Here is a 12,588-nt window from a genome sequence, read left to right on the forward strand (position 1 = left end):
AATCATAAAGTATTAAGTTTTACCAAATACACTAGTCATAATATAAGTAATAAATAATAAATACGAATTTGCTATTTACATATGCGATGAATTATAGAATTTCAAATAGTATAGCTTTTCTATGCATCTCTAAATATTGTTCCCCTCCACCCCCATCCCTACAAAGAGACAAAAAAAAAAGCCCTATACACACGAAAACAAAAACAAAATAACAAAACAAGTCGAAAAGTGAGGAAAAAAATTATGATTACCTAATAGAATTGCATACAAATATGGAGCCATTTATCAATGAATCATGCTTAGCTCCCTCTTTGTTGTATTCCTACTTTTTAACTTTCTTGCAACTACCTTTTATACATACATAAATGGGCATTGAGAAAGTAAACGACTTATTCTATTCACAAGCAGCATGGGCTATGGAGATACAAGAGTTAAAAAAGATCAGTGGTTGCCAGACTAAAAAAGGACATGTATTTCTGAGAAAAAGTTAGCAGAATGGTTTCTAAGGTACAAGAAGGCCTTATCTCTTCTACAAAGGGTTAATGGCATCATGGAATCAAGACTCCTATCATCTCTAGATCACGCTGGGCAGGCAAGCTGCTAATCTTGTCCAACAGTCATGCCCGGGTTCTTCCTCCTTTCTTTTATCAAACTCTTGAAAGAATATGCCTAATCAATTGAGTAAATGAAATAAGAAGCTACCTCAAATGAGAAAGAATGACGGCATCTTTTCCTTTTCCTTTTCCTTGTTTATTTACATGTTTTCCGGATCTCCTCGGTCAGCGTTGTGAATGCCACTCCCCATTCTGCACTTGTGTACTCGCTGCAGAATACCTTATACATCATTATCAGTTCTTCCCTATTTGCCTTCTTGAAAAATCCTTGTAATGTGGTCTTTATGTCTTCCCCAACTGAGTGATCACCTCTTCCAATGCTTGAATTATCAGGGTCTTGCTTTGTCAAATCGAAACCAAAGAGTTTTGCCTTTGTTTCCCCTGGAGAGCAACTCAATCCAAAAGGGTACTTCCTCGAATTACTTGCAGACATGTCATTCACATTTTCCATTTTTACTCTACTCTTCTGATTCCAGTATTCTAAGCATTGATGATTTGGATCAAGAGCCTCAATAACCTGCGGTAGCATACTTCAATTAGCATATGTATGTAGAATTTTAATGTTACAACCGAAAAATATTGACAATACACATCATATGCCTGAAGGACTATCTTTGGTTCAAAAACATGATCATGTAACAATATCATGAAACCAATAAATACTATCATGCTTGATGATTGATCAAATTCAAATGCATGAGTAGGTAATAGCTTGTTCTGACAATGTAACAGCAAAGAATTTAGCTGGAGATAGCTCAAACTTATGGTTCAAGGATTATTCAGGATCAATTTGGGTTTTGGGACAGAGTAATGAAACATCATTAAAATATTTGAGAAAATCAAATCATAAATTTGAGATTCAGGAAAGCAACAAACTTGGAGAAGGATCAGTTATCATTCCACGGCTATTTGGAACAATCAGGGATTGTGTAAATAGTTTGAAAATCATTCATAATGTTCAACATAATTAAAGAGTGTTAAACTAGATGGGATTATTCAGCTTGAAATCCAAGAATATAATTCAAGCAGGCTATTAGAATGGATGGAAAAGATGAAAGACAAGCTTGTAAGATGGTAAGAATTATACTCTCGAGTAAATATTTAGATGACAACTAGACCTAAACAAATGCAAGAACCCCTTCATTATCCCCAAGTAATTACATTTTACGGTTACTTAAGCATGGAACAGTGAAAAGATTTGGGAACATGGAAACCCTTGAAAATATGGAGGAAAACTCACAATATTAAAGATGCCTTCCACTTAGTTAGCTTGTTTAAAAGTTAAACTGAAAAACTACTAAAGGCACTCCAAAGATGAGAAATACCATACATTTGTCTACATGCAACTGTGTGGAATCATTTCATTCTAACACAGGATAAAATATAGCATATTGAAACCATAAACACCCAATGACAGTTTAAATTATTACTTGAATCCTGTGATATAGACATTTTGGAATATGGATTTGACATCAAATCTGAACATTTGGAAGGGAAATACATGAATTAAATTAAATGCAAGAAAGGCAACATATTTTCAAAGAATAAGTTGGAAAAACTTGGGAATCAAGATCGACTCACTCCCACTATGTGCTTTGATTGGTCATACTAATAAATGACTCAAATACTAAATAATTTTAAGAAATTATTTTAAAGTGGCCCATAAGGAAAGCCCAAAATGTTTCCATCAAAAACAATGTTTCAGTCCAAACACAGCAACCTGCAAAAATCTTCCACATTCCAAGGATGTTTCACATGAGTGTCCTTGGAAACTAAAATTTTTTTCAAGGGTATAATAGAGGGGAAAGGAGATAAAAGGATTTCATTTCTTGACCATCTCCATCAAGAAGTGCAAACCCAATGAGTGTCTTGGATTTTGTGTTTGCATACGTATAGTAGAATTAACTATTAACAAGCAGAAAATAATACAAATTAAGGAGATAGCTATACCTGAATGATGGGTGGTGATAAAAACCCAAACATCTCAAGGCCATTAACACCCTGCAAACATTCCAAAGAGGGCAGCAGTTGTTTCCCTAAACTGCTGTGTCTTATGATTTCTTGCTGCAGTTTCTGCAGCACCATTTCCCAGCATTTTTCTGGCGAGACATTTGCAAAGGTCTCACTTGGGCACCCCTCTGAAGTAACCTGAAATTCAGAGAACAGAATCAGAATAAAGATAAACATCAGAATCAATAAAGCACTGATCACATAAATAAAATAAAATAAAAATAAAAAGACCTTTTGAGGAGTGTTTGGATGGTCATTATCTTGTAATTCATTATAATAAAAAACATGTTCTAGTAAACTTTTTGGTGATTGAAATTCTCTTCACAATTGGTGGAAATAACTATGTTGGATTCTTTGACAAAATTGTCCACAAAAATAACAGAAAATTTGGAAAAGATTCCAAAAGCAAGCTAATGAATTGATATGTGGAGCCAAGCAAACATCTTTCCATTTATCAAACTTAACTAATAAAATTAGGAAATTTTAAACTGTCCCTGAAGATTTTTGAGGCATGTGACAACCAACATAAGCAAATATAGAATTCACCATATAACATCAAAACTTAAATAAATGATAGAAATATACTTGCTAGAGGATGCAAATTTTGCTAAAATTATGAAATCTAAAACATAATACAACAATAAATCCCACCTTAAATAGAGGCCCAAGGAGCCCTGCATCCAGCACCTCTGAAATATAGTAACACATTTGTGTTGGATCACATACACTAAAGAATTTAACACGGCTTGTAAATCCTGCACAGGACCATTGAAAATTACAAAATAAACAAATTGGTCATACCATAGATAAAAGAAAAGGAACAAAATTGGAAAGAAACATTCCTAGAACTCTGTAACCTCCTAATGAGCATACCTTTAGGGAATATGGCCTGCTTACTGCACCATGGCTTTCCAAACAATACAGTACCAAAATGCATAGGCTCAACACAAAAATTCATCTTTGGTATGAGACAGGTTTGATCAGTCGCACATGCCTTCACATCTGAGCTGCCTAAAATTTCAGTTTTTGGCAAGCTGCTTGGCAGAGTACTTGAATGTGGAAGTGAAACCAATATATCAGCCCCAAACAACTTACTACCATCAGATATACAAGGATTTCCATTATCTACTGGATAGGGAAAGTGATGTTTGTTTGGAAGAACATATGAAACTGATGAATCACAATCACCACCAAGTCGTACTATATCTGGTTGCTTTGGAACATCCGCACAATTAACCTTTTCTTCCTTGCAGACTGACAAAAAAGTCTCAGCCACATTTCCAGTTGCTTTACTATCACAGCTATAAGATACTTGCTGCAACCCACTTACATGTTCATCAGACATGGTATCAAGATTCAAATCAATACAGAACCCCTGCCCCACCTTACTTTCATAGCCCTTAGTTAGACCTTCTTTGTTTAAGTTGTCATTATGCCTGTCTGTCCTGATATGGGATACACAAAAACCAAATGTTCCTTGCTGGTTTTCTGACTGAACTACTTCTGAAGAAACATGATAACTTGAACTGCAAGGCTCATTTATGTCTAAGTTTTCTTGTGTTCTAGAGGAACAAGGTGGACTTTCCTTTTGGTCACAACCAATGGGTCCAGATATCTCTCTCTCCTGATCCAGCATAGCGCCACAAGCATCCTTATCAGCAGAAACCAATCCAAGGTCTTCTGATGCCCATACTTCAATAGCATCTAATCCCCCTTCCAATGATTCAACCAGGGTCTTCAAATCATCCATGGTGTAACGCAGAAGGACAAACTTACGATTTGGTTCACATGAACAAATAAGGCTAGCATGTTTAAGGCATGCAAATTGGTCAGGAGAGCACTCACAACTTGCAGCAGATAAGTGTAGGTCATAGAAGCATGAAAAACATTCTCTCTCATTTTTCAAATCAAAGTCTCTTTCCATCTTCTGAAGCCGCCAACCAATTGGAAGACGATCTAGTCTTTCCTCTTCCATCTGTACTCTCGTCTGAAAAAACAAGAAAAAATTACAAGGGGAAATTTTTTTTTTAAATATCTCAAAAGAAAATAGAAACTTGCCTAGGAAGAGGAGTGAGAAGAAGGGAGAGAGAGACAGATACTCACCTTAACTGCCTTCGTAAGTGTCCCATCCTTCCCACAGACACTTTTCCAGCTTAAATTTACTTGATCTTCCTTTCCAAGAACTGACGGATCCCTAAGTGCCTGGACAGCTTTTTGAGCTGATGCTAACAGCAGTTTGTCATGGGAAATTGATGTCTTGCGACACTGCTCACTGTAGAGCTCCACTGCGCTTTGCCCATGTGACAGCCAATCAACAGGGGCCACATTCACAGCTTCAGCACAATTGAAGCCACAATTAAACCCTGAATGGTATGCTCTTGGAAAGGTAAGAATAAACTCCCCAGAATTCTGAATAGCTCGATATACTGGTACATTTTCAGATTTTAGAACTGAAGGAGATAACTGAGTAACCTGCACCAAGATGGACAAGAAAAAAAAAGACTTAATGTACTTCAATATATGTAATACCCTCACATAGAATTCAAGCAAATTTGAGGTAGAAATATAAAAGCAGAAGCCCACACGCTCTTGAGATATCTGGGCAGACATGGGATAGGGGACTCTGACAATTGACCAAAAAGATCTCTAATACAAGATAGTCTTTATGTTCTTTGTTTGAAGAGTGTGGTCAGCAAATAACTATGAACAGAAAAGGGAAAACAAATAAAAGGCCTATGCATCTGATATTTATTCATCAGGAAAATTATAGTAGGTTTAGAAGTTCTGGATAGAGTTTGGTGAATGATTATGGAGGTCATATTCAGACCTGGAACATCCAAAGCACCCTCAGGTTCAGAGTAAGGGATTCAAATCAAGCTGCTCGGACTTCAAGTCAAGCTTGTTCGGATTGACAAACATCAAACCTCCATCCCCACTCCTCATTCAAAAGTAACTGAATGCCAATATGTACAGTAACAGCAGGTAACAGTGCAGTTAAGAGACTTCATGTATCAAATCTATATCTATAGATATATATTTGAAAGGTAAATTTTTGTCCTCATTGAGACTAGAACCTAGAACCCCCCATAAACCCTCCCCAAACCTTTACCACTTGAGTTGGGCCTAAAGGACATCCTGTATCTTAATTTGATATAAAGTATCATTTGTTGCACTTGGGCCTAGCACAAGTGGTTAGGGGTTGGTTTTAGGTTCCAATCCCAATGGAGGAAAAAAAGGTTCACCCATCAAAAAATAAGTAAATAGAGTATCATTTCTAACTGTGTAATTGGCTGAGACAACTACATGTTGCCAATGTGTCATGAATTCATTCCAATTTCAAACGCAACTAGAATGCTGCTTTCCCATCCTTATACTTGTTCTCCCCTTTTAGCCCCCCTTTTACCACCTTTCTTCACATACCTAGGACACACTAGGATAGACTATTGGGTATGGAAACTCCATTATCTTTTGAAAGGAAATTGTTCTAGGGAATTTTGTGTTTCTAGATCCTTTTCTAGCTAGTAGCTATGACTTCTGTAGCCATTAGTGTTACTTATCCATACCTTTCCCTTATTTATTTCAATATACAGGCCGCTTCAACAAATAATTTATTAATGTTACACTCTTAGACACGGAATATGCATCAAAAAGATTTTTCAAAATTCTCTATTTCTAAAATGCCAGAAAAACAATGCAGAACGAGATCATGTTCTGCAACCCAATTTTATCAACAGATAATTTAAGATCATTGATGCTCAAACTTAGTGCATTCATTACAAAGTAATTAATATCTTCTTGTATCATAATCTAATCCACAAAGTGTGAGAAATACATGCACTCTGACCCAGGCATAGACAACAAAGTGTGAAAAATATCATCCACTTACCAGTTCATTCAGTAAATATGGTTGTTCTTCAAACAAATCAGGTAGATGTTTTCTCATTGCATTCTCCAATGCTGAAGCATGACTTCCTGGTACTCCATACCATACTTTTGAATCACCCCAGTGTAGATAATTTAGTGAGTATAGGTGGTGGTCCTCAACATGCTGCTCCAAAAAAAAAAAAACAAACAAAAAAAAAGGAAGCACAACAGGTCAGCTCCAGAAAAGAAAATGGGTGACTTCACAATTCAAGACAACTAGCTGCAACTAGAAAAGTCTAATAGTAAAGTAGATTTTGCAAAAACTTGAAACCATGCTAGGGCTTTCACCTTGTTAATATTTCTATTCATTATCATTCTACTTTAAGAGTAAAACTTCCATACACTATAAATCTATTATCTATCCAAAGCCAAGTGGTTATTATGCTTTTAGTTAGGCTAATTAGAAGTAAGTCCATGAAATTTGTGTTTTTCATTTTCTGTGTAGACCTAATAGAAATACTACATTTCAAAATGATGTGAAAAGAAAAATTCAAAACAAGACACTTCTATCACTAATTAGAATCGCTATTTTTCTTGTAATAAGTAATTAGAATTATTACAAAGCTGAAGAACAACGAGATTCTGCCTTTTGCCCTTTTTATTTAATTTTTCTTTTTAGCGTCATGTACAGCTTTGATAGAGGAATTCCCATAACTTACCCAACAAAATGATGAGAAGCACATCCCGACATAGAGCCATGGGACCAGAACTCCTGAGATATCATTTTGTTCAAAACAAAGTACAGAACCAGGCAGTCGGGGGAAGTTATTTAAATTCCATCCTGAAGCCACATACTGATCTGAATCATTTTCAGAAATCAAGGATGATGCCTTAGGAAAACCACTCACAAATGCTTCAGTTTCAAGATCAGCTCCATAGTATACCTGTGATAACACATAACCAAAAGAAAAAAAAAAAAAAATGTGAGAGAGAGAGAGAGAGAGAGAGAGAAATTTATTTTCTTATGTGTACACAATATATACTTCCATAAACACAAACAAAGGGAGGGAGGGAGGGAGGGAAGGAGTGGAAAAACCATATTTCCTTACCTCAACCTCATCTGTTGGTTTCTCCACTATCCGCCAGTATTCTCCCTCAATATCTTCTACAGAAGGTTCCCACCTTTTGTTGCATTCCACACCATCAGAATTCAAGTTATCCTTAGCATCCTTTATTCCAAAATAAAATTCTTTGAAACTATCAGCGTGTTTCTGAAACTCTTCTAATGTGAAGTCTGATCCTGAATGGAACCCAAACTTCTCATCGCTGTCAGAGACAATGTTTGCTTCAGAAACTTCAGATCTGGAATGCCTCCTTGTTGTTCCCATCCTTGAATACCTTCTTCGTTTTCGCTTCCGGCCTCTGTTTTTCTTTCTCATGGGTTCCCTATTTTGAAGTAAGTCCACTTGCTGCATTCTTGTAGGAAACTTTAAATGTTTCCAAATGCTCTCCTCCCTGAGAGGGCAGGGTGGAACCCAGGAAGGTGGTGGCACAATCCTACATATACCATATGGCTCTGCTTTTGGGCGAATGCTTGCTATATAATTTAGTGTATCTTGAAACTCCTATGGACCATCATATCAAGAAAAATATAAAGTTATAACCACAAAAGAAATATCAAATGGCATCTATCTTCTACTGGTAGAAAAACACAGAAAAGAATAATACCTCAACAGTTGGATAGAAAACAGGAGCTTCTTCGATGAGTGGCCTACATGCTTCAGTTGGGTTCCATCTGGCTGATATCTGTTTTAACAGATCAAAAATGTTCTTACAGGAATAAGTATCATAAATTGAGAGGACAAATTAGGGAAATTTTAGATGTGAGATAGAAATTGAATCATCCACATGGTTTCTCAAGTGTATCAAGTGAAAGGAATATGCTTCTGAGGGCATTTTTGGTTAAGTCTCTTTTTCTATCTTAAAAATTGTGTAAGTGTGGGCAATGTGAGAATCATGACTCTTTTTTTCTTTTTCTTTTTTTGAAAAAAAATTTGTATAGCATTCACAATCATATACACCGTAAGTCCCAATTTTCTTCAATTTCAGTATATAGATGGATTTGTGCAGTCAAATGGTACAGAAATCAAATCAATTGATTAAATTTCCCTAAAGCTTCAAAAGATGGAATTCAATTAAAAAAAGTTTAAATGGATTTTCTTCTATAGCACAAAAACATTTAAAAAATTATGAATCATAATGGGTCCCAAATCTTTGACGTTTTTAGGATGCCATACCCTACTGCTCCCTACATTGATCAACAAATTGAACACCATATTAAGTTTTTGCACCTTTTGATTTTGAGGACTGCCTGAGTACTCAATATTGCTGTCATTTTTCAAGGCATGCTTTGATGAATGATCCTGACAAAGATACAACTTATGTTGTAAATATACATAGGTGGTTAAGATTTAAACTCTTCACCAATCTAGGCATTCCAATTATACACTACACCTTATAAGATAGAATGACAATAAGATCATATTACAGGATTGTTTCCCTTTTAGAAAATGATAACTAGTGGATGAACAGAAGATTTCCAAGAAGAACTAAGCATCAGATACCAACATTCAAGAATTAAAGAACAAAAGTCATAACAAATGGCTACATACAAAATGTCTTTCTTTAGGCAAATGATGGTGACAAGATTAAAATATTTAGAACTGGTGGTACGAATTCAAAGTACACAACCAAGAATAAGAGTTAATGAAATTTCCAATATTGAGCTGGAAAAAAAATATAGATGAAATATCCTTAATGATTTTCTTCACTATCAGATTCCTCATAGCCTATCATCAAAAGACCATTAAGCAACTGAATTTCAGTCTGAGGGATTGCTTAAATTCATCAACAATGTAAGGTCTCATTAATGAAATTTTATGTCGATATTAGTCCTTTTAGGAACCATGATCCAACCCAAACCAATTCATATTTTTTCCCAATTATTTTTCGGTCATCCAAGACCAACTCTCATTTTATATCTTATCTTACAATAATAAAAGTGTAAGCTATAAATGATACCATGATTTTTCATTTAACAAATATTGACAGAAAAAGGTTTAAGGGTGGCTAATATTACAGGTATCCGTGTTAGGGAACCAGAATGAATGCAGTAAGTGAATCATTCATTTATTCTCCTGAGCATCGTTTCCAAAGACTAACGCCTTGAGGCTCACCCCAAAGCAAGCATCAGGCTCAATAACATCTCAAGGAAATCTTTGAGGCTTAATCGACACTCACACCCTACAAATTCAACAAGAATGGCATGCTAAAGCCAAGAATGACACCCTACTAATTGAACAACACTGAGATGTTAAAGCCGAATTTTAATGAAATATTTACAGAAAAAGTGGATGTCTAAAGATCACAAACCTCCAAGACATAGAATATACATGACAAGATTGAAAATTTATTACCATGTCTTAGCAGATGAAACATAATACCTACAGGAGAAAACCTAGATCAAGGAAAAACAAACATATAATAGCAGAAAATTTTGCTAAAGATCAAAGGATCAGATCCACAATCAGTTTGCAGTTGCAAGTCAATACTAAAAGACATCAACAAAAGCCAACTAAACCAAAATCTTCAAATACCTAAGACACCAAGGATTTATATAGAACATAAATATAAATAAAATGACACAATTAAATTGCAAAGAAAGATAAGAAATCTAACCTCTTTGATCTGAAATTCTGGTTCCAATGAGGACTGTTCCATTGACCAGAAACAATCTGTATCAAAACCTAATTTGTCAATCACTACTCTCTGAAAAAATGGCCCTTTCTGGTGACCTGAAAAAACCAATACAGACCTAATTCACCCAAAGCAATTCCCAGAAACAGTTTCTAATATTTCAATCAATACATACTCAAGAAGCCACAAACTAAATCAAACAATTGGGGAAAAAAAACAGACAGACCCAGTCCTTCCAAAAGATCCCAAAAACAATTCTCAGAAGAACCAGGTCGCTTGTTATGTATCAAAACAAACTTAAAGCATAATAAATGCCTTAAATATAAAACAGAAAAAGAACCCAAAAAGGAATTGACTTGCAAATACCTATTTCAGACCTAATTTCACACAAATTTCACCACAATTGACTGAGACCTGATTTTATATTAAAGAAATAGATTGACCCAATAAGCCAAATTGAAAAAGGAATAAAATTCGTAATAGATGTTGTTGGGTGGAAAGTCATTAGCAGATAAACAGGAGAAAACCCAATACAAATCTGTGAGATATTTAATCATAAAAAAATTGGAATTAAGGCTTAAAAAAATTGAGGAGGAAGATACCTCAGCAATGGTTGATATTCCAGGTTGAAGTGTTGGCGTATCCAAACCAGTGATTAAATAATTCAAAAAAAGGAAATAATGGGTTGATTAGAAAAAAGAAAGAATGACAAGCTAGGACAAAGACTGGTCATGAAACGAGGAAGTTGGATCTCTAGAGAGAGAGAGAGAGAGGAAGAATTTGATAAGGGGAGAGGGTCAACCAGAAGGAACAAAACCCACTCGCGCACGCAGTATTAACGGAAATCGGTGATTCCAACAAACCACACACGTTAAGTTATTATATATATATAAATTTCTAATTAAATAATTTTAAAAGGAAAAACGTTTCATCTTTTGTAGTATATTCAATCTTGAGATCCTGGCAAACGCCTGTTTTCGTACACTCAAATGAGTAAAAAACATAAAATAAGACTCAAATTTCAAATAATTATCTAAAAATAATTAATAATTTATTTTTATTTTTTTATTCTCTAGATACTATATTTTAATAATATATGTACTATTTTTCACCATTTTAAATACTAAGTATATGAAATTTGAATTATTTTTAAAAAAAATTTATTTTATAATTATTTTTACGTAAATATGTGAAAACTCATTTTTTTCAGGGTTTTTTATGAGAATTTTAAGAGTTTCTGTTGTTATTATTTTTATTATTATTATTTGTTATTAATTAGACATATTTTCTTTATTCTTTTTCCTTTTTTTTCTTTTTTATCCTTAATGACTAAATATAAAGGGAAAAAAGAAAAATTATGGATTGCCATTTTTAAAATATACACCATCATCAAAATAAAATAATAATTTAGATAGTCGGGGAATATTTTTTATTTTTTATTTTTAAAAATAAAAATTCCAATAAAAATCTTTACTTCCTTATATTTTATAAAAAGTGTTTATATAATTACTTTCTATGTACAAGTTCCTATCCGTTTAACTTTCTATTCTTCAAAACAAAAATTAGAAAGTAAATCCAAACATTCCTTTTTAATCATACTATAAATATATTTGTTATTTTCTTTTTTTTCTTAACCATGGCCTCAACTACTTTTTTAAACTAATTAAATGTTGTTAATAAAAATATTATTGGAATTTGATTCATATAGGGGGACAAATTTGATGGAATATATAGTTTTAAAAACACTATTTCAATAATTATTTTATTAAAAGGGTCATTAGAAACTTGATTTTGGAAATTTAACCCTCCATTTTTTTATCATATTTTGACAAAAATGCTCTCAATCTTTTCTTGTAAAAATAATCATTTATATTAAAACCTATATATAAATACTTGAAATAGTCAATGACATTTATATAAAAAATGGGTTAGTGATCTGGGTCCCATCAAACTCGCTAAACGTTTGTCTGAGCCTTTTTGTCATTGTATACAATTGGCGGGTTGTGTTGTTCAAAATTCCAATATGGTAACTAAAAAGTCTTTTTTGTTGTAGTTTTTCCTTGGCTACAATAATAGATTTAGGAAGCATATCTTACCCTTTCCATAATCCACTCTCATGTACTCTTCGTCCTTTTCTCAACATGACTTAAAGACTAAAAGAAAAGGTCTAATGTAATCAATTGTTTGCTTATGAGTCATTTTACCCATTTTTTTTCGAACCTTTTTCTCCCCACCTTATAAATGGCTAGCCAACTCCCCCTATTTCCATGTTCAATTAATGAATATCTTTGTAAAGGAACCTCTTTACGTAAAAACATGAAAGGGGTTAAATTCATAAATATGA

General features: G+C 34.0%; 1 protein-coding gene across 8 annotated transcripts; it reads right to left on the reverse strand.

Annotated features, from left to right (window-relative positions):
- Positions 1 to 229: 229 nt before the first annotated feature.
- LOC100252938 (lysine-specific demethylase JMJ18) lies at positions 230 to 11,087 on the reverse strand. 8 transcript variants are annotated; one of them, XM_010657559.3, is made up of 12 exons: positions 10,847 to 11,087; positions 10,227 to 10,282; positions 8,840 to 8,911; positions 8,217 to 8,294; positions 7,598 to 8,113; positions 7,208 to 7,432; positions 6,511 to 6,672; positions 4,728 to 5,096; positions 3,498 to 4,611; positions 3,276 to 3,379; positions 2,565 to 2,762; positions 230 to 1,131 (listed from the first exon to the last, which is right to left on the reverse strand). In XM_010657559.3, the coding sequence occupies exons 2-12, from the start codon at positions 10,266 to 10,268 to the stop codon at positions 751 to 753; spliced, it is 3,261 nt and encodes a 1,086-aa protein (XP_010655861.1). In that variant the 5' UTR covers positions 10,269 to 10,282; positions 10,847 to 11,087; the 3' UTR covers positions 230 to 750. The 8 variants fall into 8 exon arrangements, with proteins under 8 accessions (XP_010655861.1, XP_010655858.1, XP_010655860.1 ...); XM_010657556.3 differs by having other exon boundaries at positions 10,227 to 10,342; XM_010657558.3 differs by lacking the exon at positions 10,847 to 11,087 and adding an exon at positions 10,611 to 10,795 and having other exon boundaries at positions 10,227 to 10,342.
- Between the last annotated feature and the right edge of the window lie 1,501 nt (positions 11,088 to 12,588).

This window comes from Vitis vinifera, chromosome 10, assembly GCF_030704535.1.
Source record: "Vitis vinifera cultivar Pinot Noir 40024 chromosome 10, ASM3070453v1".
Taxonomy (NCBI): Eukaryota; Viridiplantae; Streptophyta; class Magnoliopsida; order Vitales; family Vitaceae; genus Vitis; species Vitis vinifera.

Coding starts and splice junctions, on each gene's coding strand:
- LOC100252938 (XM_010657559.3), bottom strand. CDS start 10,268: ATGGAACAGTCCTCATTGGAACCAGAATTTCAGATCAAAGAG. Junction 8,114..8,216: donor TTTTCTATCCAACTGTTGAG/GTATTATTCTTT, acceptor GATGGTCCATAG/GAGTTTCAAGATACACTAAA. Junction 7,433..7,597: donor AACCAACAGATGAGGTTGAG/GTAAGGAAATAT, acceptor GTGTTATCACAG/GTATACTATGGAGCTGATCT.